Genomic DNA, 25,279 nt, shown 5'->3' with positions numbered 1-25,279 from the left:
GAAACCACCGCCACCTCTCGCCGACGGCTGCCCACTGACGGCCCCCACTCCGAATCGCGTCGACGCCTACTCGCGAAACCGAACGACCAAGACCGACGCTACCCGAATCGAGCCGAACATCCACGAATATTTACTTTCAGCGCTCAAGCGCCATCTACGATTCCTATTGGTCGCCTCTAGGATTAGGAACTTGCAGCGGGAAAATCCGAATCGGTCAATTTTCTAGAACCGTCGAGTTGCAGTTACACGAATCGAGGTCCAGGAAACGGATCAAGTATAGTCGGTCTTTTGGTTTCATTCTCGTTTATTTCAAAGGAACGAATCGACATTCCGAGCAAGTATTTTATTACATTAATACTGTTACAGAATCGTTTAGTGATGAGCACCATAGGATGTGTTCGTGTTCTGGAATGTAATTCCGAAAATGAGAAACAAATTATCTAACATGATCTAAGGCAGTAACGAATATAAATTAATACTATTTAAGTACGCCTCTGTATACATGTATGTACATAATACACCTCGCTGCATATTTCTGGTAGAAAATTTCCTACTGTACAATTGCAATCAAACTCAACTCCACACTTCCGTTTCCTTCTTATGTGTGGTATGTTGATTCGCAAGAACGAGCTAGAAACATATGAAAATGATAAAACTAACATTATCCTGCAAATGTGCGATCGTCTTATTGACTTTATTACCAATTCAGATTCATCTTTACGATTCTTGGAATGTGCGTGTACAAACGCGTTGCCATAACAAGGCACTTTTTTAAGCGTGACAAGGGTTATACACTACGAAACAAAATAACGGTAGAAATATCGCCAACCACCTCTTTCCAATCGGATATCTAATGAAAAGAAAAGAAAAGAAAAGAAAAGAAAAGAAAAGGAAGAAAAGAAAAGAAAAGAAAAGACAAGAAAAGAAAAGAGAAGAAAAGAAAAGAAAAGAAAAGAAAAGAAAAGAAAAGAAATTGTAGTACTTCCTGTATCAGTGATTATTGCATCTAGAAAATGAGCGACAAGGCGTCTATTCCTAACTTCTGTTTAAATATATGTATAGTACACGTAACTTGTCACGTTCTTTAAATTAAACATACACGAATGAAGTCAACTATTTTTTAAGTCAACATTCGACGATAACGTCTCTAAATTATTGTCATTTCATAGATACGTAAGATTTGAAGCGATAGGTATACCGGTATGTACCGCAAGTTTAACGTGACAGTGATTATTCCGTGTCTCCACTCACCAACTGTGGCCGCAATTTTTGGGTAACGTTTAGCTGTATAAGCAATTTTTACAATGGACAAATCTTTTGGCCCTATATCAAATAAACCCTTCAAATGTTATTGTACAATTCATACATTTCCGTTTATTTTACAAAATTGTAGTAACCGACCATTCGATTCAGTACTAAATAGGTATAGATAATCGTGACCTACAATGTTTTCTATTCCAGATTTAACGATCGAATGTGAAATATCAGATATTCGTCAACGGAATGTTTACAAATAGTTTCCACGCATTCTTTGCTTACTTTGTCAACCTAATTTAATTACTCTATCTGAACTCGCTCACGTATTTCGAAATTTTAACAAATGCATTTACTTGAGATTGTAGCCTAATAAAACATTTTTATGTACAATAATACTTTTATCGATTTTACCAACTCCGAAAATTCGTTAGAATTCATACTTTCTGTGACCATTGAACTGGTCGGTAGTCTTCGTATTTAAATGTCGCCCAGTTGAATAAAAAATTTCGTATATTCGCTTTGAAGCTATACTTCAAAATAGAACCAGTGATAATCCTGCTAAAGGCGACCACTTTCGAACGCTTTGTCGTCGCTATCCCCTGCTACCATGGACAACCGCGAGGTATTAGCTAATTCCGATAACAAAAGATGCTCATTATCCAAACAACTTATCGATTGTCCTCCCATCAAATTTTTATTCCCGCTACTACTTCTAGCTAATCTTTTCTCTACTCTATCGCGTCTTTGTTTTTCCCTTTCCGTTTTCAATTTTGTGAATTCGTCGTCGGAATTGACGCTGGTACAAGAAGAGCTACCTGTACTGATAAGATCGTCTACAGTGACGCTACCAACGTAGCTGCTTACTGGATCGAAAGCGATACTGGAACGTGCCGATTGACTGGATCTTTCCATCCTGGAATTAAGAGAACGCGATCAAACAATCACACTATACAAATGTATATTGTATGTGCACATATCCTATAAACATTTGTCGAATCATAATCGTTGCCTTAAACGTGTACCTTTTATCGTTTACACTTCCAGCACCTTCACCGTTATCCCTTTCTATTACGCCACCGGCTGCAGGGGCACTGCAAGAGAATAATTCTCCGTTTCTTGAGTGTTCCATGCCAGGAACAGCAACTGGAGCGCTTGGAGGTGGTGGTCCAGGTGAGAAAATACTTTGCACGTGAGGTCTCTTGTCCGATTTCATCGATGTCAGCGTCATTTGTTCATCCGCCTCTTCCTTGATCACACCTATCCTCATCGATCCACCTGCAACTATTTACAGCTGCTTTTAGTATACGCTAATCGTACCGGAAAAAATCAAATCCCTTGCTTCAATTTCTAAAACATACCGATAGCTCGATTTTGCAATGAAGCGGCAGAACTGGACGTTGCGAGTCTTCCCGGTGTTTTAGTACCACTCGTCGTGCCACCATCCGGCCTGTCTTCTTTGCTGAATAATCGTTTTAATACACTGGTCACACTGTTCACTCTCGTCAAAGAACCACCTAGGTTGCTAGGAGTAGAACCTCCGCTCAGAGTTCGATCCCGATTACTCACTCTGCTGGCACTTCTACAAATAAACATACTCTTCCGGATCCATAAAAAATGGTCGTTATATGTTTCGACGCCTCGTTTTTCGCCCCACAAAGCAAAAGAGGGATATGGAGAAGCAAAGTTTATATTACCTCGTTATTTTACCACTTTCAGTGGCGCTCCTTGTTACGCATTAGAAATGTGTATACGTAAGAAGAAAGTGTATGGCGTGAGGTAAAGCATTTTGCAAAATTTACTTTGCTTCAAGACCAACCTTGACATCTTTCCCGTCGCTGTGAAGTGTATACCAGACGCAGCGTCGTCAGCTATATCTGTTCGAAACTTTTGTTGATATTCTGCTGCCATTTCATCGATCCTAACCGAGGATGGTTGAAGTTCTTGTTGCGCTGCTGATAACTGAATGCCAGCGGTGGATGGCTGAGGATGTTCCTCGCGGAAGGGCTGAGCTGCTGCCGTATATGGAAGCTCCGTAGGAAAGATTTCGTCCCAATACTGATCACGAATCAACTCTGGATGTTCGTGATGCATTTCATCGACGATGAGGTAGCTTACCTTTAGAAGCAAGTACATGTTTCAGACGTCCAACTTTCAGAAGCAGCAGCAACAGAGTTGCTAAATAAATCTTTCTTATATCTTACTTGCAAGTTTCTGTCGATTATCCAGTTTACTTCGAAATCGTCATCATCTTCCCCGAATGGATTGATCAGAGTTTCGGCAACTTTTAACCAACCCATGTAGAAGAAAAACTGCAGCGTCGTGAATACTGGAAAGTAGAGATCGATCGTCGACGTGGATGAATTCTGTACCCACTGTCGACCCATCACGCTAGTTAAGAAGTATGTGTACACAGCCAATGTTACTACCTGCCGACAAATAAAACAAGTGTCGTTGCTTCATATTAATCTACATACATACAAACAGAACAGAAACATAGAATCTAACTTAGGCATCAAATAGAAATACGTACCTGAGTGTAGACTAAAGGAACGCTAATAGTGTCATAGTGCATCAAGCTACCGCAGAGACCACGAAACTTGTTTAGCTCGTCTATCAACGTCTTCACGGCAAAATCGTCGCGAATCCGACCCTCCTTTCTTGCTCGAGTCACAATACTCGATGCCCAGACTATTGGTAGCCAGTGTTTGCTGGGCTTGGGGAATTTTGCGTTCAAACTTTCAAATATTACGAGCTCATTCTCCAGAAGTAGGCCGGACTCCACAAAATGTTCCAGCGTTGGAAATCGCTTTTTCACTCGAGGTGAAACCATTGCAAGTACCAGCGTCAAACACACGCAAACGTACCTAAAACAAACGACTATTACTTTGAGTGTTTAAGGAAACATTAGTTTTACCACTATTAGACATTATTGTAATTTCAGATATATAGACATATACCTGACGATTGTGCGTCGCATCAATCGACCCCTCTCGTCGTTTCCATGAATCGTTGCTGACACGAAAACCGCGATAGAGTCCGGCCAAGGTATCACCATGTATTGATTCCACCATCTCGTCATAACAATGCTAACGTAAAATCCCAAGACGAACGACAACGGTATTAGGTCACTGTATTCGTTGCAGTATGCCACCACAGCCTCGAAAACCTTCTTTTGATCATCGTTGAGTATCAATCGGTAGACACTTGACAGTGAATAATATATGAAGAGGAACAGGGCTAGATCCAACCAAACGAGTTTGTATATGCTTGCTCGCCATCTACGAATGAAGGGTGATGTAAAAATATCAAAATGATGGAAACAACCATGAATCAATCGACAGGCTTATCGTACACTTGACAAGGATAATTGAGATAAAAGAATTCCAAACATTATCTGCTTTGATCTTCTCTTAATCGTGAAAAATATTCTATGTAGGTATTTATAGGCTGTTCTTAATGACGAATTGGTATAGGAGAGGACGAGTGCCAAGAAAAATAAAGAAAATCAATTTTTGCTACCGAGTAACACAGCTTGTTACGGACGCAAAAGAGACTTAATAACTGTAGGAGGAAGAAGAACAGAAGCAAGTCTGCTGGCGTAAATAACCAAAGAGAAAAAGAAGAGTTGATGGAAGGTGAAGAAAAGCATGGTGAAGAGTAATTCGCTGAAAAAAAAAGCAGCAAAGATGCGTGCAATATATACAGCAATGTTAACTGTGAGCAACCAATACAGCACATGCCGACGAGGGAACGCAAAGCAGTTGAGGCAATAATAGAAGGGTCAATGAACCGGAAGCAGGTACATTAGTGCAGGGATTCGATAGATGAAAGGAAAATTTGTGCTGACAATTTGTTCACCATTTCAAGTATTTTCAAATACCTACATACGTATCAAAGTACCCCCATATTGCAAAAAAGATAGCGTTCCAAACTCTGAAGTACAGGCTATACGCGGAACATGAAAAGCCTTAATGAATTGTGACACATTTAAGAAATGCGACAAGTATCTACATCTACATTCATTATCATTTTCGTTTATCCTTCGAATTAGTAATATCTACGGACTTCCACTTGACAAGTGACGCATGCTCTTCACTCAAATTCTTCTTCGAGACGACCATGGAAACATTTGAAATATCATTTAATGAGCTCTCATCGGAACCGATTCTGCATATATTGCACAATATTAATTAGTATAATATAGAGAGGAAAAACATGAACGGTGAGTTGAACGGGCCGCCAAACGAAATGAATGGTGATGGATCGTCCAACGATCGTGTTCTCACTCACGACATCCCGGCTGAAACGAGCCAAACTGAAATCGCTTACCTTAGGAGTAATTTTAGAAAGCAACCGAGACCCCTGCAGGTAGCGACTTCGGCAGTGTAAGTGACCGTCATCTCTCACGCTCCACTTGCTGTACCACAGAGAAGCAACTGCTCTAGATCTAGCCAAGTTACTCCCTCGTCGCAGTCATCTCTTCCACCGTGGACACGACATCCTCTTCGCCTCGACGCTAGTCGACTCAATTCACGGATCGCGGCTAGATATTAATTAGTTCGCGTTTCACCTTATCTTTGAGTTCTTCTCTCTCGACGTTGTGCAGACAAACGAGACGACTGCGAAGGTCATCCTTGATGCTGCCTCAATGTTATACAAACTATATATCTTGCTCTTTCTTGTTTTTCCTCTCTCTCTGTCCTGACGGAGAGTTATGTAATTCGTAGTAGTAACTTGCAACGAAATGTACTGCACTCAACGAATTGAGGTGCAACGTTTTCCGTTTACCTTCCGTTTCGCTTTCACATTGGTGTCGATTTTGATTGTGTTAATACGTGATCTAGAAGGTCGATCGACGCCCACCTGCCACAGGAAGACTTGACGATCAATCAAGCGGTCCCTCGATCGAAGTATTTTAGTGAGCGATGCGTGGCTGTACGGTCTATAGCGGTTTTTGGCGATCAGACCCCGGTGGTCTTTCCTGAAAAACGCTGTTATTTTCGTTGGTAACGTAAAACCAGCTCGCATACCATTTCGAAATAGCAACGAATATCGTTCAACCACCTGTCTACTTCAATTCTTCAATGGCCGATACACCTTTGCTCGCTGTAGTGTTTCCAGAACGGATTCAATTCGTTTTATCGAGTCTAATACGTGCTGTCAGGTACTCCTCTCTCCAATTGTCGCATCTTAACGAAACTAGAAAAAAAATTGTTTTCTTAGTCCAAAGGTAGCAAAGTCATCGTCTTGGTTTTGGTTTCCTTCTCGACAAGATCCACAGGTGGATCTACAGTGACAATCAATTCAAGAGACGTCGCGTCGCCGTCACCGTCACGAAATTTTGCATCTTTATTTTCTGATAATGAACCACCACAGTGAACAACATCGCAAGCGAAAATTAAACAGAGACGATAGAAATAATACAGACAGCAGGTTGTGCTTACAAGTAATTCTGAAAGTTGAAAACTAGTCAATGACACGCATTGATATCATATCATAACGACGAAATCTAACCCAAACTTTGTTCATAAAGGGGGAATCGAGATTGAAGAATCAAAAACTATCGTGTCTACTGTCGTGACGTGACGAAATCATCGCGACCTAACGATCTGCGGACTTTAAGAGAACGTAATTAGCGATGACGCGCGAAACACATCGCAACTAATTCAAAGAATTCATGAAGGCTACCAGTCTGAAAATCTTACGACAAATCGAAACGCATTTGCTCAATGAACAGCACATACTATCCCCTGGAGGAGAGTTTTAACGATTGTCATCTATCATCCGCTTCCGTTCTAGGTACAATGACTCATTTTTGCTGTTATGTATGTCGCGTGCTATGATAGATATGTATACCGCGAAGCAGCCGCGTTTCAACCATAACTGCAGGTCCATATCGTAATAGCGATAGAAAACTCAATTTCAGTGTTGCGTGTGGATCGTTATCACAGTCGCGAATGATATGTTATCGTTTCATCGTTGTTGTTATGCGTCAAGTTGTTAAGCTTCCACTTAACTACTCCAGCCGGTAGAATGGCTGAATCTTGCGATAAAACCCATTCGAGGAAATGTCAAACAAGAAACCTAAATAGAATTCAATTTAGAAACCTTACATCAATTTTTAAGTACTCCGTCAAAATAATAACCATATTGTTAGATAGAAATAAGATATTCTAATCACACAAGAAGGTCTTCGTTCCCTTCGCGTTACTGCTAATATAAAACTTAAATGCAATGTGAGTCACATGATAAGCAGAGTGCTCATCGTCGGTACAAGAGGCGAACAATTAAAAAATACCGATCACGTTGTACCATAAAGGGACTTTTGTTGGATTTCAAGCACGCGATAACACTGCAGATGACCTTCTACAACGCGGTTGCAAATAAAGTCACAATTTTGATTCCATGAAAAATGTGCATGCTTTATCGGCAAAGTTTTAAGTGCTGTACTACACTAGAGAAAAGAACACAAAAGCTTAATCACGCGAAAGTTTCTGTGAAAAAAAGGTATGCAAAGTCAATCTTGTACTCGAGTCATTATCCGTCCTTATGTCAACTCACAGTCGTGCAATTCTGTGTAACGTACATAAAACAACGAGTTATGTTTTCGTAAAGATAACGATGAAACATCAGAGCAACCGCTGATCCACGAACGTGGCAAGCACGTGTGCACAATACATACGTAGAGTCATTTCTCGCTGAAGAAACCAGTACGTACGACGTTCGGGGGAAAGCATGGAAAATATTCGCAAACAAGAAATTCATTTTTTCTAATCGTCTCACCTATTCCGCGTGTACACTTTAAGTATAACTTAACGGACGAAAGAGGGTGGGATCAGAGATGACTCTAGCTTCTACCGTACCACTTTCCACCAAAGAATCATTTCTGCCTTCAGAGGTTAAACATTTATTCATCAAAGATAATAATAGTCCTTGTTGACTACGTAAATTAATTATTGCTCACGTCCACCTATCTATGCCACGAACACGCAACATTTTTTTCAATGAAAATTCCTTTAAGCTGTTTTAAAATCATTGAATTTAGGCGGCGCGGCGCACTAAAAAACGAAAATCCCGCCAGAACGTATAGAAATCAGAGGTGAAAATCATACGATAGATACCTTGTAAGAAAGAAAACTAGATCACTGTCTGCAACATTCCACTTCTCGATACTTTGCACGTTTTCTTTTGACGAAACGAGTTTCACAAAATCGAAGACATCTCGCTGGTCCTGAACTTTTCAAACGGTCAAGCACGTTCGCGATTAAACCAGGCAACGAGTAAATTCGCGAACGAACTCGACGAGTTCAGCGGTTGGAGTCAGTTGGAGTACCAAGCATGTACATACTGAGTTACTGAGAGAGCCGTTGTCGCAGCACGCCAAAAGATTCCCCGGTACTCCTCGCTGAACCCAATGCTCCTATCCCCACTGCTCGTTCGCGTTTCCGCATCAACCAGTGGTGCTCACCTTCTACTCGCGAATCATCCATATTGACTTCACAACCGATCAATCCTGATGCAATTTCTTCGTGCAACAGTTGCATTTCAACATTTCCAATTGAAACATTTATCGTTTAAGGTCTGTTACTCTCTTATGGATATAAACTTAAAGGCATTTTCACGTTCAAGACATTCTTATATATTTCAAATCTTTTCTTACATTATAAATTGTTATAAAAATATCTCTTACGTATTATCCTTGATACACTTCTTTATAGATTTGAAAGTATACTCTAAGAAGGCTCCTCGTACACTTAATTGTCTAGAAAAGGATATTTCTCCTTTTCAAAAGCATTGAATTAACTTTGAAGTCACCTTTAAAACAAGAACAAAATCGTTTATCTCACTGAATTCAAAGTTAATTTTGCGTTGCGATGCAAGTTGTACTTCGTCATACAGCAAAAGACAAGGAAGTAACGTACGTAGGATTATTGAAAACGAAATAAAATTATGTAGATAATTTATAATAGATGCGCATAAAAAGACCTTCATAAGCTGATACCGAAAATTCGCAAATGATAGTTTCGTGTCTACGCTAGAAAATGTTGTAACAGTAATCACCGTGATAAAAGAAAAATCGTACTATTCGCAAAAGTTCGTCGGAAAGATTGCGAATACAGCTAGAACGAAAAAATCAAAGGTAGAGGTAACATAAGGAATTTGGAGACGATAAGAATTTAACGTTAACAAAAGACAGGAATTTACAAAACACTCGCCTTTACTGATATACCGTTACGTACATGCATATTTTTTTATCGTTGTATATCAAAATACTATGCAACAAAATACTATGCGTAACGTGTCATTGATAACGTTCTATAGACATATTAAATATAACTACGCTGGCAGATCATATGTATAGTTCAAAATGTACAATAATAATACAATGGTGAGTGTAAAAAGTATAGCGCCCTTTGCGCATACAACGTAAATACGTTATTTACACAAGACGAACTTCATACGAGTTTATGTACATTTTATCTTTCTTTCTTAATACACACTTTATCGTGCTTATACCTAAGAAAAAAATTACAATCAGGATTATGCAATTCCTAATTAATTGGTTATTCAATTCGTGCGCGTATACGTTCGAATAAAATCCGTATTTCTTACTCGAACGGTCAAAGGGCATTAATATTGCTATTGGACTAGCAGTCTTGGTCCCTAAAAATCACAGCCATCAAATGCAACAAACAATATTCAGAAATCGTAAGGCCACTTGATTTAATTAAAACCACTAATCGATATGAATGGCAAAAACGGTTGACGATAAATAACGATTTCAGCAATGCGATTTCCATTAAGTGTAAAATACATCTCGATTACAATAGAAAGTGCAAAGTAGAATTACTCTAAATTTCGTTCGTCAGGAACGACAAAAGTTTCTATGTGACACGTGACGAAGAACATCGCTTTTTTTTCTTACAGATTTGAATGAAGCAACACCACTGTTAATACTCTTGATTGTCCTCTTACAACGTGCTGCCAGTCTTCGACATTGCAGAATATGTCATGCAACAATAGTTGTCAACGTGTTGTTTTTGGTTCCGACCCTAAAGCACAAAGAACTGAGCAAATTGGAGTAATATAAATAGTTCTTATTAAGTAGTCATATACATTTTAAGATAAATTCAACTACTTTATGCTCACCGTATAGTAGCATGCTGCGATGAGCGCGACCAACCAGCAATAAAATTTGTTTCGCTGCTTTCGGCGATTCGTTGTCGATGGTTAGTGCTTTTCGACGATACATCAAATGTGGCACTATGAATGAGATCTGGAGATACGGTCGATTTTATGGTTTTATACAATAACCTAAAGAACAAATAATAAAAAGTATGTATGCTAAAGCCAATAGAACATGCATTCTCTCATCGTTGTATACATCTAGTGTAGCTCTAAGTTTTACCTAGGTAATACTGCTAGAACGCAAGTAAGGATTATTGTAAGCCAGTACGTAGGTCTCGTAATAGCCATTTCCATGACCCAATATGAACAAGGTAGGCCCATACAATTCACGCACACCATGTTGTAAATTAAACAGAATCCGAAGAATACGCATAACGATCCCATTATAGCAAATAAGTGGATTATCGTCTGTAAATAGAAGAATAGGATTATGTAATGTTGTTCTTTTCACATTACGTTACAGATTAGAATATATAGGGCTTTTTGAAATTCAATTTACCCATGATCGAACTTCTATGGCAACGTGGGTCAACATTACGACAGTGCAGCAACTCAAGACGGTAGTTCCGAATTCCCATATATCGATTACCGAGTCGTAGTATACCTGTACGATTGAATATCAATTACTTGAACGATATTGTACGCTGTAGTATACAATTGTAAAACAGTTTCAACTGTACTGACACATTCGTTTATGAAGAAGATAACGATACTTTGATACAAAGTATCAGCCATCGTTAGCCAAAATGAATGAGACTGGTACACGAGCCCAAGGCGTCCCCTTTTGTAAAGCTGAGGAACGGATAACAAAACACCGGCTGAGACAACACGATCGTATATGCCCAATACTAGCGGCGGCATAGATGTAAACATGAGATTGTATAGCATTAAATAAATTTGATCCACCATGACTGCTCCACTAAAGCCACAGTATAGCTACGGAAAGGAAATAAGTGAGTCACTATATTACGAAAGTAACACTGTCTTTGAAAAATACTGAACATGTTATACCTGAAACCAAAATATAAGAAAGACAAATGCAGCGTTCTTGTAAAAGAAATACAAGATCATCCTGGCCAAACGATCGTAACACCAATGGCCATGCAATAGAAGGAGCCTGCTAAGCATCGAGAATCGTGAAATGGCAAAATCTGCAGCCATAACAGCTTGTGTACCTTCGTGTCCCGAGATACCAACTCCTACGTCTGCGGTTTGTATCATACTGACATCGTTTGCGCCGTCTCCGATTGCCAGGGTTCTCATCCCCAACTGTTCTTTAACTACGCGCACTATGTATGCCTAAAAGTCATAGATATATTCATGTTGTACAATTAGAACGAAAGGTAAAGAAAATGAAGGTAATTTTACCTTTTGAAGCGGTGTAGCTCGACAGGCTAAAACACTGGAACACATTTTTGTTAATTCGAGAAATGGTCGCACGAGTCCTGATCGTGGATCAAGAATAACGGTTAAAGTTTTTCCGTCGACAACGAGAGCTCGTTGCTTCGGCCATGGACTATCTATTCTATGCGCATTCATCTCTGCTGTGTCGCGATTAAATATAGAGAATTCTCCTATGTTGTTCATTTCTCCCCGTTCATTGCCATAAACTGCATTTTCTCTTCGCGCAGATTCCAAATATCCGTGAATTAAAGCCTCGGCAACAGACTTGGACCTCGCTTGTAACCATAGAAGTTGCATCGCAGGCGAAAAGAGGCGAGCTGAGTAAGCAATATTCACCGCAGTTTCGGACTTGTCACCTTCCAATGCAAAATATTTCCAATCTTTATTAGCTAGATAACTTTAAAAACTTTGTCTATAACTTTGCTTGGTGAAGTACCTGTTAGAACCCAAATGACAATACCCGCTGCCATCAACGTGGCCATAGTTTCGGGTACCCCAGCTTGAAGTTTATCCTCGATTCCGGTAGCACCTAGAAGTGTTAAGTGAGACTCCAGACTCGCGTACGAATCTTTGATACGAAGCTCACGGTTCTCCATTGCGAGTTCAGCTTCGGTATGAGTTTGCCGCCAAGCCTCGTATTCCTGCACAGTCAGGGATTTCTTAGCTATCACCAAGGTTCGAAGACCTTGACGCGCATACGATTGCAGATACTGTCGAACTTTGATCGTCGCTACAGAATTCTCCTCTTGAGAAGATAAAGATGATAGTATTTTGCTGTCGGCACCTTTGCTGTACAATATCAACTCGTTGGTGAGAGGATGTCGCACCAACACTGACATACACTTCCTGTTAGAATCGAATGGCAAAACCTGAAATTCGCGATGCACTTTTATCATGCATAAATGAAACTTGTTTTTTAAGTTTATTGCAGGTACTTCTCGCTTTCTGTAATTCTACAGATTCACTTTCTTCGAGCAGCTACAGAGAAAGTGAGAAGTATCCACGCGCATTTATCCATGACAAGCTTACATGAAGAATTTCGAAAGTAAGGATGGATTTATCTGGCAAGCAGACAATTGCGCTACGCGCCGTTCGTTTAAGAAGTTTCACATCGTAAGCACGAGCGGCGTTCACTAAAGCGAGTTCGTCTGGGCTTTCCGCTTCGTAAATCGCTGCGGCGGGTAACAGTTCGTCTCCGTTTTTCCCGCGAGCATCAATAACGGGACTTAACGGACTGCGATTTTTCTGTCCTCCGTTCGGAGATAATTTTCTTCCTAATAATCCTATTCCTAAGCTTGGCATCGATGTTACGTTTAAAAATTTTGGCCTGCAACAAATTATTATTAGAAATTTATTGATCAAATCAAACTGTATCCTAATATAAATATAGATAAAAAAAGTAGGAAATAACCTGGATAATTTATTGGACATCTTTGAGGTGTTACTGAGAACAGATTCCATTTGAACCATAGAAGATATCGATGTTACGTTTTCTTCAAAAACATTTGTAGGGTGCGAAAGCATCGATAAGGGAATAATCGGCGAAGGAGTTAAACTCCTCGATTCCACCATTCTTGTATACCTAAAACGTAAACGTCATACATACTTGTAAAGAATCTCATGGTGTGAACTGGTCCAGAGAAGAGGTAGATACTCCTAATATACAAACCTTCCGGATTCTTCACCGTTTTTCTGTGGCTCTTCGATCACTCCGCTGGAGTTCATCGAGTCGTAATGAGGTTGTGAATTGACCACAACAGTATTACATATCGCTAACACAACCAGAAATTCTTGTAGATGCTGTCTGAATGTACCTATGAGGAGATCTTCCTTCAGTCGCGAGGAAGGTAGCAAATTTTCACCCTCCCCGGTGTGCGAATAATCCTGTCCCCCCACAGCGCATCGTCTAAATAACATTTTATTTTCCGTCAATGTGCCTGTTTTATCCGAAAATATGTACTGCACCTAATAACATAAAAGTTTGCTTCATCAATCATCCTGAATTTACTCATGTATCAGTAAATTTACTTCTAGACCTTTCGCATCATCTTTATAGGATTCCTTAATAGAATATCGAGACATTTCAATGAGGAAAATAATGGTTAATACCGAAATTTCGAAAGGAAAGCACTTTTCGAAGGAAAAGATCGCAATGAAATATTAAAACTACTTTACGAAGTGCAAACAGCGGTAAAAGTGTAGCTATTATGTGTATTTTAATTTGATGGTGGAAGTGACGCGTTTGATATTAAACAGTAGGTACGGGTCAGGGGACGCGTGAATCAAAGCCGTTCCGATCCATATAGAGGTCAGGGAAATTTTCAGTGACGTTGATCAATTCGCTTACCTGACCCAATTCCTCCGTGATATTGAGCGCGCGACATTCAGCCGGCCGTCCTGTGTCCGCGTCACACAGACCGATATCGTGCCCGATGTGATAAATCTGCCCTACTTTCGCCATCTCTATGGTGACGTACAGACTCAAAGGTATCATCACCTGGAGAATAATCACAAACGTCCAGAACGTTAGCATACTTTCGTAGCTGGGATCCTGCAGGGTTGAAACGAACGGGACGAATGTCAGGCCTGAATACTCGGACAGCCAAAGCCGATAACCGGTCGCGCCGATTATGCATAGCACCACCAAGATCACCACGCACCAAATAACATCCCTGTTCATTTGTTTCTCCAGTCGAGAACGCTGGAAGAAGCTCTTGCTATTTGGAAAAATTCCATTGCCTATTCATTCGTACGATCAAACAAATATCTACCTTATATCTAGGTCCACCGTTATTAAGCATTGCCTTCGTCTCTCGACCGGCATATATTACGATGCCTTCCACGAAGTCAGTGTTTTTCAATAAACATTCCCTGAGCAAAAGATTTTCCGTAGAAACAGGTACTCTACCGCCATTCGGATGAACGACGGCTCCATGAAACCTAGAATTTTCATCGTTAACGTTAGCCGAATCCCGCTGATCGATCACATGATATTCTTAATTACACTTTACCTATATATCCTAGTACTTGGCTGATCGACCTCGATCACTGAACGGAATTTGGCAGGCTGGAAAGTATCTTGGAGATCCACGAAACCTCTCACCACTTGTCTCTGCTTCAAATTAGTCTCACCATCGAGATTGCATGTGTCGATGTAAGCTATGCCCTGTGGATCGCTGCTTCGCAAAAGCAAAACATCGGCAGGTACCAACTCGTTGTTCGAGAGGTGGACTAAGTCACCCACCTTTACATCTTTCCAAGCTACTTTTGCATATCTGTCATCTTCCCTGAAAGAAAACATCCAGTGTGACAGAAAAATTGAAGAAAATATTTCAAGTCCTTGCTGAGCTGGGATATATTATGGGAAATATCAATTTTTCGTAAATTATTCTTCGTTCGATTAATCTCGCAATTCCTATCACACGAAGAACTTGTTTCATTGGTTCCCCCTCTTCTAGTCGAGGGTATAAATACCCCAGGAGAATGGCGAAATTCTCACGCGCTTCGGGATCTCCGAAGAGTGCGAATCGTTCGGCGCGGCGCGGCGCGGCGCAGCGTCCTGCCGATTCTCAGGCCTACCCTTCAATCCTCTCCTGGACTGGTTCAGAGAGTAGTCTAGAAGGGTGGTCCATTCAAGCGATCTCTGGGAATCGATTCATCAAAATCTTTACGATAACTCGATCAATTGAATTGCGTTACATCATGAATGAGTCACATGGCTGGAAGTTAATGGCTGGAGTTAAACAAATATATTGCCTATCTAATCCTACATCTTTTGTTTACAGAGGAATTGAAAAACAACGATTAACTCGGATCGCAAAAAAGTTGTTGCAATTCGACGCCTATTACATACGTATATGATTGTTAATTGCTGTTGCACAAAAGAGTCGTTTAACGAATGAAGTCTCACTGTGGCCAAATTTCTTGAACAAACCTGTTTCCAGATGTAAATAGAAATCTACATGATTTGAAACTTCTCCAATAAGAAATATCGCTGATATATCGGTCACCTGTGACGACAGCAACCGGGTAGCCTTAGGAATTCTTTTATGCAATGCGCCTTCATTATAAATAACGCACAGTTTAATTACATAACGTAATTTTAGCAATCTTTTTCTGCAATTATGCCTTTAAGAGAATTCTTTGCTCATTATGCGTTTCTATTGCGTGTTCTTCGATTGTTAAAAGCAATTTCACGACCAAATCAAATGCAATGACTAGCCTACCGCGTCGAATCGGTCGTATCTTTTCACGAATGCCTTCTTCGTTGTGTTCAATCGACGATCGACGCGCGTTATCTCCGGTCTCGAACAGTATCGGAAAAGTGCGCGTCCTTATAGGAATCGCATCGCTTCCACATTAACGCGCTTCTATCGATTCGAAGACTCGATAGTATTAAAATAGTGAATTGTGAGTTGATTAACTTCAATTTATACCTGAGATAAGTTATCAAGATTACAGGGGGAAACTCGATCTGGGGCAGTTTTATGCGAAAAATGCAGAATCAGGAATGTTGATAGGCTTCATTGTCGAGCAGAAGCGGATCTCCCGTTTGCCACATAGGTGCAGGAAAGAAATGAGGAAAACGGTTCGAGGTACGCGACAACCGGTTTTATTGCCGTGCCCTTCCTTTTCTGCCATTTTATTCCACGTCGCGGTGCATCAACTGACAGGCACACACAAGCCGTCGCATATCCTTGCGCTCCTGCTTCTTGGTTCACGAACTCCTTTATAGCGAAAATAAAAGTATTCAAGAAATGGTTTTCAACTAACAGATGTTGATCTTAGGGACTAGAGATTGTAGAGATGTAGAAAAGAATGCGCGCTGTCTGAAGACCGCCCCAGTATCGTCTTGATAAAGAGCTGGAATTTGTGCCGAAGGTCTAATCATTCTTGACATTGCGTAGCAATGAGCGTGGCTTCGCCGCAACTATCGATCTCGTCAGCAAACGAAATTAAACTAAATGGAAGTTTGAACAAGGTCGATCGCGTGCGTGTAGCTGCAAATTATGTAGGTAAAGCAAGTAAGTTAGGCTACGAAAGAAAGAGATCGCCGTTCACGCTCACCAGGAGAACACTTGGATCGAGTGACCCACGCGTAAATACGCCTCCGCTGATCTTAACAAACCTCGACGAGTGATCGTGGATACTGTCCATTGATTTCATCGCGATTCTAGATGTTTCTAGGTTCTTTCGAGGTCACTATTTATTCGCTTATTTTGTAAAACGAACGGATGGTAATAAGGATAAAGATAAAAGATAAAAGTTGCAGGTTGCGAGCGCGGTGCAATTCTTATAACGCAACAACACGTGTATAACTATGTTTATTATCAAATTTCGAACCTACATACTATTTGAAACTGACTAGCATGATGGAAATAACAACACACCGTTCCGATATACAATGGGTAAGACAGAGCAGGCTTTCCGAGTAAACGTTCGTGGCCTACGTCTTTCGCGATTTTCCCTCGACCTCCTTTCCTCTCTTCGAACACGCTTCTTTCCGTCAACTTCGTTGATTCTCCTTTAGCGTCGACAAATCGTTCGCCTTTTTTCCTTGTCCTTCTCCAGCAGAAAGAAGAAAAAGGATTCATGCCAAACTTATTTAACGCTACTACCTTTTTCTTTCTGTTCTTTGCCAGTTGGCATTATCTTTCGAACAATCTTAACACGAAAACGCCAGAAAACGCCAGAAAACGATGAATATCGACCAGTTGGCATCGCATTGTACGTGGAATCTATGAAAAAATGAAGGATATCTAGAAATCGTCGCGACCTAATTTCTAGACAACTAACGACTACCACAATTAGGTAAATATATTTTTCAATCCAGCTGGTATTTGCAACACGCGACTACGTAATGCATTCGCAAGGGTGACAATGGAACAAGTTTCCAGCAACCCGTTAGATAAGTAAGCAGAAACTACTATTTGTTTTTCAGATCTTAGACTTTTTCCCGCTGAGAAAAAGCTTAAATCAAAATCGATTCATTCTCTAAATTTGTTATATTTGTGTTTTTATCGAATAAATTAAAAGAAAGCACGCGCGTCGAGTCAGCGCGACAGCGTCGCGTCGCTTCATGGCGAAGGGCAAGGTCGAAATGAGTATTATTTTTCTAATGGCTATACTGCTGTATGCTGGAATCAGTGCGCATCGATCGACGACTAACTCAACGGAATTGAGTTGCATTATAAATGACACATGCAGTTCAATCGTCGTTAACTGACGATAGTTTCTTTCCTCTCTTCTCTTCCTCTCTTTGACAATATTGTGCGCGTGCTTAGCAAGCGTTTCGAGGTTGATCCTTACTTTGACGATTAAGAAATTCATTTGCTCGTGATATCAAGAAAATTGTTATTACAAGATTAATGAAAAGACTCTCGAATGTCACTGAATGTCACGCGTTGTACTAATGTTCTGGGATATTCGAGATATTCGGTGACGTAAAGGCCGAATCCGTTTGAAGATTCAAGCTTGGCATGCTATGTTCTATTAAGAGTATCGCAAAGAAATAGATTGAACGACGTCACGTTGAAGCGATCGTGCACAGGCACAATCACTTTCGAATTGAATCGCTCGTCAGACGAATCAGTGCTTATAATTGACAAAAGAATTCGAGTGCTTCCTTCGTCAGTGAGTCGAGGAATGCTCGACTCTAATCTCAATAAAGCAAACGTAGAGAAATTGAAATACCAAACATAAAGAGCATCGCGAAACACGGTGATAGTGATTCTCTTCCGCGAAAGGATAAGGAGAGAAGACTTTCTTTTTCGCTGTTCGATTGGCCTCGTGTACTCGATCTACATACATGTACATGTCGATGGTTGCTAATCAGAAATCAGAACTGATCCCCCTAATTTCACAACTCCGGATAGGTACAGCCAATAGAAATTCCCAAAATTTGGACATCGAAATTTGAATGAAGTAAGATGTTACGTTTCATTCTATTTAATCGGAATAGGTACTCGTAACGTTGCTTGAGATATTAGACATAGGTGCGAGGAAAAATGGGGGAAAAAATGGCTTCCACTGGCAACTCCGTGTTGCTTCGGTTTAATCGTGCTCCTCGTCGACGTAAAGAAAGGATCTTACAGTGTCGAGTATGTTCGTAGTACGTATGTGGAGCATACACATTCGCGAACCAGTACCGCCGTCTTGTCTGTGTCCCGCTCGATTTCACGAGCCTTTACGTTCCATGAACAAGCTTCTTTGAATGAACAATACGAGGAGAAGTTAGTGTCTATTATGCTCGTTTACTCACCCGACATAAACGCGACAGGTGTAATTATTGACGCGGCGATCACTAGCGTGTCTCCGTCGATCCTCGAAGTAATCTTTCAACGCTGTCACACCCAGTACAAATATCACTGGTATCATGGCGATCTCCTTGCCGAACGCGTTTATAGCAGGCACCCAATTAAGCAAAACGATAAATATAAAATAAAGATTAGCTACTCGGTGAAATTGCTCGAGAAGGTTGCGAGGTAGGAAGCTCAACATCGTATACTTTGTTGTGCGTACTCTGAAAGCATACGAATAGATCAGGAATTAGAGATTGCGAGCTGTGCCAACTTTTCGCTCTCGTAGTGAATTCGAATGACATTGTATTAACGTTAACGCGAAAACTAAGCAAGTCGTTCATTGAAATGTGTATTTGTAGAGAAAACGTATAAAATCTTTGGAGAAGCAACAACTGAATTTGGAGGCTGAGCGTTACCAGACGTGTCTCACCTATTATTCGCTCTTTTTCCATTAGGATGCTGACTCGATGGAGTTTTCAAAGGTACTAAGTGATTCGGTACTATTGTCCTTAAACGAGGTTCCTCGGGTAGCGGACCGAAGCATCGGGCCCAAATTTTTCTCCACCAAGGAGGCTCTGCGCTACGTCTTATCGTATATATTGATTCTGATCTGCAAACAGTTTAAGATCCTTTCAGATTCTGATAGTTTAAAGCATGCACAACTGAATCAGCTTCATTCAGCTTCATTCAGCTTCATTCAGCTTCATTCAGCCACATACGAACGTTGAACCCGAATTTCGGGGTAAAATCGTTCGATAATCTTTTACAAGTACATTTCTTACCATCAAACGAAAATAAGTAGGTAATAAATATCTACACGACGATATTAGAGCACTCGAAATTCTACGTACCTGGAGGCTTGCCGCGAGTGGCCACGAAAAGAAGGTGTCTTTCCAGCGGTGGATGGCCTCGTGTCTTCTCTGTGGCCAGGAGGAAGTATGAAGTCGGTCTTGGATCCGACTCTGCTGTGGCCCATCGTCGAGTGTCCTTGAACGTCGACTACTTGGCCTTGACTGAAAGCCCGCTGGTGTCCAGGCTTTTTCAAGGCCGAGGGTCTCGGACCTCCGATCACGGACAAAGGTCCCAAGTAGGAGCCCGCGTTCGTCTGTAAGCCTGTGCTGGTCGTGCACTCCGCTAGCACTCCACCATGGCTGGCCGACCTGGCGTGAGTCCTCGGACATGACCTCCACCTGCCGCGAGACGACGCCGACGCCGACGCCGACGCCGACGCCTCGTCCTTTTCGTCGTCTCTGGTGAACACGCTGGACGTAGGAGTGGCAGTGATCGTCGAACCGTCGGGAACGGAGGCAGCTGTGGCTGGCTGCGGTGGCACCGACGATGAGTCCAGATGATGCTGACGTCCTGATCCCGGGAACACGTACACTGACGCCTGCCTCTCCATCTTCTCTGTCGCTGCTTCCTGCGCGCCGACCTCGGACATGCTGGCTCATCTAACCATACAGAGGATACTCGACCAGTTACTCGTGCAGGAACGAGGACACTTGGACAAACAATTGCGAATGTTGAACATTTATTGCTTTTTCAGCGGAAGCCTTGCTCTGCCCTGTGCTATACGTAGCGTAATAATCGAGGATAGAGAAATAGAATCAGTGAAGAACAATATATAGAATATCTACATAGGTATATAAATTGCTCATATAATTTTATAAATTAAGGGGCCTTGATCTATTTCAATGAATTCTATTTCAATGAATTTTACTCAGAAATCCGTAAATTGCAAACATTTCGTGTCTACTTGAAACGTTAAAACAAAAGCCGTACTTTCAAGTCGCAGTCGGAAAGAACTGCTGAGTATTCGATTAACAAGTTTGTCCTTGCGATAAACCAACTTATTATGCGACAATTATCATGGTAAGCTTATCGTTCTGAAAACCTATCGAGGAGTCTTCTTCGGAATTGACAACTCTACGATATACGCGAGGAAAGTAAAGGCTGAAAAACAGCTGGCAAAGAATCGAGGCTGGTGGACAGACGTTTGGATTTTCTGAAAAATAACAACTGAGGAAGCCGTTTAAGAATTGCCTAAATGGCCTAAATCCTTTCAAAATCGATTATTCGCAGGTTATTCTTGGGCCGTCGGCAGACGAAGAAAAAGCTGGCCTGCTGTGACGTGTCGAACGACACGATATGCAGGAAGTAACGTAACGCATTTCCAGCTGTACTTGCTCTCTCGCGATCATGGGTGCACTTGCACTTGCCCGACACAGATACGCTATTAATAAGATTGCAGAAGACTAGTGGAGAGGGGGTGGAGAGGGGGTGAAGAGGGGGTGAAGAGGAAAGGACGAGGATTTTTTCGAACAGTCAGACATTCTGGAACCAAACAGATTAAAATCCTCATGCTTGACGCTAATCACTTTATAACAGTAGGATCAACTTCCCGATAATTTCGACCACCAAATCTCGAAACAAGTTTTTTCCTTTTTACGAGTCCCACTATATGTACTTATTTGAAGTATATTTAAGAAATGTAATGTTTCGTTGTTTCGATATTTCGATGGATCGTCGATTGACTGTTCGTGAAGTTTACATGAAAGCACCAGCCCATAATCACGCGTGCCTTCCTCCTGGTGCCCGCAGAATTCGTGAAACCGAAACGAGCATGCGACCAAATATGCTATAAAGAAGTAGTTTAAACATTCTTATCGGCCGTTCATTGCGTATCTACTTGTTAGTTTTCAAAGCGATAAAAACGTAACTCGCGTTCTACCCGCGCTGCAAGCTTCAATTCACAGTGATGAATCGAGCAGTTCACTGCTTTGTCAAATATTTTCGAATCCTAACTCACCAACGAATTTTACTAGAAAAGACCGCGATGCAGTCGTGTAACGCGTCTTTTCCTAATAGAACGACTGTTTAAATATCCAACAACGTTGTCAAGCTAATTGGAAGAAACTAGATTAAACGATTGAATTCGATGCCATACCATTGCACTTGGAACTCTGCGTTGTTATGAAGTAGGTACTTGCGCATGCATATCTATGTACCTAGAAACGCACAGATAATGTTGGTTACGTGAAAGTAAAGCGATAACTGGTAAATTCACGCCAAAGGAGGAAAAATATCGGACACCGAAAGAATCTACGACCAACGATGAACTCGAATTTTTCGATCGATTAGAATGCATTGTTGCTATCTTTCGAAATGGTTAGTCAATTTGAAATACGTATTGCATTCGAAGGGACAAGAATAGAGAAAAGCATAGGCAGTAGCCACGGACGAGGGTCGTGAAAAGCAAACGTGCCATACCATGCGCCACGTGTAGGCATACGTGAAGCGAGCAGAGGATTCCGGTTGTGATCGATAACAGGCATCAGCCTGCCACAGAAATCCCGCGCTCTAATGTAAACGGACAATATCAAGGGTAGAATAACCGAAGAATGGAACTGGGTCATGCGAATATCGACGCTTTCCAATCGAAAAGTTAATACCGAGTCGTTGTACGAGTTTAAAAGGTCTCGATGAAAAGTTCGAAACTGATTGTGAGTGGTTAGAATCAGCTGAGTTCTTGTCAATCTTATCAGCTGATGCTGCGTAAATGTCTGTTTAGGAAACAAAGAAATACAAGTCCAGAGAGAGAAGTGTTTCAGTAAACAACCGTGTAATAGAAGCTAAATATTTTGTTCAAATGAATTTGAATGAACAATAGAAAGTCCTATAAGTAAGGTAAAGGTAAAAAATAACGGATAAAAAATGTCCCTCTGAAAGTGGAAGTAATGCAATGATGGATAAACAATGGATAATCATAACGAGCTCTCGTTCACAACCTACTTGTACTGTAAGAATATTGATCTGCAACTATCCATTAATGATTGTTCAAACTTCGAACGTAAGGACATTATTGGAAAGAAGTTTATGAAATAACACATAATTTGATAAATAGAGGCAAGATTCGTGAAGCGAATATGAAATAAGCACGATACACAATTCCCTTGGAAGAAGGTTCAAGTTCGAGGCGATCTCGTTTACGTACCGCTACTCGTACGTTCGAACGAAACACGCGGCACTGAATGCGTTTCACGATATGTAGCGTTTATGCAATTTAACGAACAGGCCCTCTCGAATGGCCTTCTGGATAACGAATACAGGGACGACCTCGATCGAGAGGCTTTTTCCTATCCTGTTCCAGGATAGCTGCGTGATTTCGAGCGCACAGTCAACGATAACCGGTTTCGTAGCCGTAGACCAATACTGTCAGACGCTTCAACAGAGAAACTATCGCAAGTAATTCGAAGGGATTTTCGGTGACCCTTCTGAACTCCTGACCAGCTATTGCGAATGTATTTTTCCAACCGTCGTGGAAAACTAATATTTACTTTGGATAGGCTTCAACCGTTCCTCTCCATTATCTAGACTACTTTTTGTCAATATTATCGATTTTATTGCTCATATTGTCTATTCACTATTCCATTCTCACTATAATAAAATCGATATCACTATTCGTTTGAAGTACTTGCACGGGCAGAAAGGGTAGACGATCGTCTTACTTTCTACTCTCAATTTACCGTCAGTCCTTTTTCTTATTTCAACGAATAATATTCCAATATGAAGAAAAATTCTGAACGGTCTCCCTTTTCCAGACTCTCTCGTTACCGTTTCGCTACAACGATTTCAAGCTTCCGCGTTTAGATGAGACTTTCTCGTAATAATTAAGTAAGCGTTTTGAACATGTCAGGCTCGAGATCTTTTGGAATAAAGTACAAGAAGAAATACAGACTAGCTGAGAGATAAAAAATTCGAAATTACATAATATATTTGTGAAATTATATAATATAATTAGTGTGAAAAGAGGCAGGTGGTATGTAACGACAGCAAATCTCCAATTTTGAAGCAGGTCTGGGTTAGGTCTACCGAAGAACAAGAAGAGCCTGAATTTAGCGACAATAAATATGACATCATCCAATATGAATATGATGTCAGTATTTAAGACGAGTTCGTTTTCTTTCAATTTACATGTCAATCTGTCGTTAAGAAAGCAATTTATTTTCAATCCGAATGACTAGCTTTCTCATGAAATAACATCGAGGCGAATCGAAGGACTGTTCAGAAGGAGACTGTAAAAATAAGAAGAGTATAAATAAAGCGTGCTGGACTCACATTTTTCCAGGCTCCCGTGGTCCACGTGGCCTTGGTGACGGGGTAGCACCACGGCAATGCCCCACGGCAATGCCCCACGGTGCTTCGAACTCTCAAAAGCGTCTCACATGCTCCTCTCTCATGCTCCTCTCTCAGCTGTACACACTCTCACTGTGGTCAGAGAGGTCACTGCGTGAAAAACCGTAAGCAGTGATGCACGCGATCGAGGAAGAAGGAAAAAGGATCGCTACTTTTGCGTGCTTTCTTTTCAGAAGAATGATAACGGGTATGATGCATGCCAATCGAGCTTCTGTATCTCGAGCTCCAAGTATCTCTCACGGAAAAACTGGCTTAACTACAGTGCACGACGTTCACGCGGAACAGCATTTTACGTAAATGTGGAAGTATTCGATGAATAGTTTCATCAGTTCGTTCCTTTCGCTTGTATCCCGCTTTCCTGGTGCGATCAGTTCGAGGAAGGTGCGCGACTTCTCCCATAAACGCTTCAATCAATTCCTCCATCCGCTTCGATTCGCGACGACGAACCAAACGCGTCTATCGTCGTACACGTACTGACTTACCAAGCGCTAAGCGCGACCACCGTTGCGATCAACATCGAATTTACCGCCATCTGTGGATCGTTTTCAAGAGAGAAGACACAAAGTCCCTAGCCAATTATGCTTAGACGTATTTATTCGCGTATTTGCCAGTCATCGCATCTATGCAGGCTTTAAAGAATAAAAGGCAGAAACGAAAACGCATATTGTTGAAAGAATCGAAAGTTGTAGCCATGAGATCGATGCACAGAATTCAAGATAGAAAATAATGAAACTGTAGTAAGAAGCGAGAGAATCGTTAGCGCAAAATAGATAGAAAAGCATTGAGCATTGAAATAGATAGAAAAATGGGAAAATGGGGAATTGTCGGAGTCTAGGGAGAGACCGATGCTGCAGTAGCTCCACCAGCGGTAGGATCACCATGTCACCATCATCCGTAGTTTCACCGTTCCACCAGCGGCTCCGTCATCGGCA

The 25,279-nt window shown here is 41.2% G+C and overlaps 3 protein-coding genes across 10 annotated transcripts; all 3 read right to left on the bottom strand.

The window, feature by feature from the left end:
* Positions 1 to 1,346: 1,346 nt before the first annotated feature.
* LOC143181285 (bestrophin-4) lies at positions 1,347 to 5,808 on the bottom strand. Of its 2 annotated transcripts, XM_076381687.1 has the most exons (9): positions 5,587 to 5,808; positions 4,215 to 4,535; positions 3,788 to 4,121; positions 3,459 to 3,683; positions 3,074 to 3,372; positions 2,952 to 2,981; positions 2,616 to 2,836; positions 2,280 to 2,538; positions 1,347 to 2,170 (listed from the first exon to the last, which is right to left on the bottom strand). In XM_076381687.1, the coding sequence occupies exons 1-9, from the start codon at positions 5,655 to 5,657 to the stop codon at positions 1,816 to 1,818; spliced, it is 2,115 nt and encodes a 704-aa protein (XP_076237802.1). In that variant the 5' UTR covers positions 5,658 to 5,808; the 3' UTR covers positions 1,347 to 1,815. The 2 variants fall into 2 exon arrangements, with proteins under 2 accessions (XP_076237802.1, XP_076237803.1); XM_076381688.1 differs by lacking the exon at positions 2,952 to 2,981 and having other exon boundaries at positions 5,587 to 5,805.
* Positions 5,809 to 5,823: 15 nt separating this feature from the next.
* Positions 5,824 to 8,575, bottom strand: LOC143181286 (uncharacterized). 3 transcript variants are annotated; one of them, XM_076381689.1, is made up of 3 exons: positions 8,379 to 8,575; positions 6,046 to 6,456; positions 5,824 to 5,958 (listed from the first exon to the last, which is right to left on the bottom strand). In XM_076381689.1, exons 2-3 carry the CDS (start codon positions 6,283 to 6,285, stop codon positions 5,824 to 5,826), a joined length of 375 nt encoding a protein of 124 aa, XP_076237804.1. In that variant the 5' UTR covers positions 6,286 to 6,456; positions 8,379 to 8,575. The 3 variants fall into 3 exon arrangements, 2 of the variants coding, with proteins under 2 accessions (XP_076237804.1, XP_076237806.1); XM_076381691.1 differs by having other exon boundaries at positions 5,827 to 5,953; XR_013002260.1 differs by lacking the exon at positions 5,824 to 5,958 and having other exon boundaries at positions 6,111 to 6,248; positions 6,322 to 6,456.
* Positions 8,576 to 9,457: 882 nt separating this feature from the next.
* On the bottom strand, positions 9,458 to 24,793 carry LOC143181062 (phospholipid-transporting ATPase VD). Of its 5 annotated transcripts, none has more exons than XM_076381256.1 (19): positions 24,270 to 24,793; positions 20,003 to 20,652; positions 19,582 to 19,761; positions 19,112 to 19,372; positions 14,862 to 15,137; positions 14,622 to 14,790; positions 14,198 to 14,551; positions 13,520 to 13,815; positions 13,262 to 13,432; positions 12,880 to 13,177; positions 12,437 to 12,719; positions 12,287 to 12,379; positions 11,815 to 12,206; positions 11,458 to 11,745; positions 11,131 to 11,382; positions 10,946 to 11,050; positions 10,667 to 10,854; positions 10,408 to 10,572; positions 9,458 to 10,325 (listed from the first exon to the last, which is right to left on the bottom strand). In XM_076381256.1, the coding sequence occupies exons 2-19, from the start codon at positions 20,590 to 20,592 to the stop codon at positions 10,268 to 10,270; spliced, it is 4,419 nt and encodes a 1,472-aa protein (XP_076237371.1). In that variant the 5' UTR covers positions 20,593 to 20,652; positions 24,270 to 24,793; the 3' UTR covers positions 9,458 to 10,267. The 5 variants fall into 5 exon arrangements, with proteins under 5 accessions (XP_076237371.1, XP_076237369.1, XP_076237367.1 ...); XM_076381254.1 differs by having other exon boundaries at positions 12,287 to 12,719; positions 24,270 to 24,419; positions 24,500 to 24,792; XM_076381252.1 differs by having other exon boundaries at positions 12,287 to 12,719; positions 24,270 to 24,792.
* Between the last annotated feature and the right edge of the window lie 486 nt (positions 24,794 to 25,279).

The sequence above is a fragment of the Calliopsis andreniformis genome, chromosome 6 (assembly GCF_051401765.1).
Source record: "Calliopsis andreniformis isolate RMS-2024a chromosome 6, iyCalAndr_principal, whole genome shotgun sequence".
In the NCBI taxonomy this organism is placed as follows: domain Eukaryota; kingdom Metazoa; phylum Arthropoda; class Insecta; order Hymenoptera; family Andrenidae; genus Calliopsis; species Calliopsis andreniformis.
This window is presented reverse-complemented; position numbering and strand designations above follow the sequence as displayed.

Coding starts and splice junctions, on each gene's coding strand:
- LOC143181285 (XM_076381687.1), bottom strand. CDS start 5,657: ATGACGGTCACTTACACTGCCGAAGTCGCTACCTGCAGGGGTCTCGGT. Junction 4,536..5,586: donor TTTCTAAAATTACTCCTAAG/GTAAGCGATTTC, acceptor CTTCATTCGTAG/ATGGCGAGCAAGCATATACA. Junction 2,171..2,279: donor GGAAGTGTAAACGATAAAAG/GTACACGTTTAA, acceptor TCTTAATTCCAG/GATGGAAAGATCCAGTCAAT.
- LOC143181286 (XM_076381689.1), bottom strand. CDS start 6,285: ATGCGAGCTGGTTTTACGTTACCAACGAAAATAACAGCGTTTTTCAGG. Junction 5,959..6,045: donor ATGTGAAAGCGAAACGGAAG/GTAAACGGAAAA, acceptor ACTCTCCGTCAG/GACAGAGAGAGAGGAAAAAC.
- LOC143181062 (XM_076381252.1), bottom strand. CDS start 20,592: ATGTCCGAGGTCGGCGCGCAGGAAGCAGCGACAGAGAAGATGGAGAGG. Junction 11,383..11,457: donor TTCTTATATTTTGGTTTCAG/GTATAACATGTT, acceptor TCCTTTCCGTAG/CTATACTGTGGCTTTAGTGG. Junction 10,573..10,666: donor GTTCTAGCAGTATTACCTAG/GTAAAACTTAGA, acceptor TTTGTTCTTTAG/GTTATTGTATAAAACCATAA.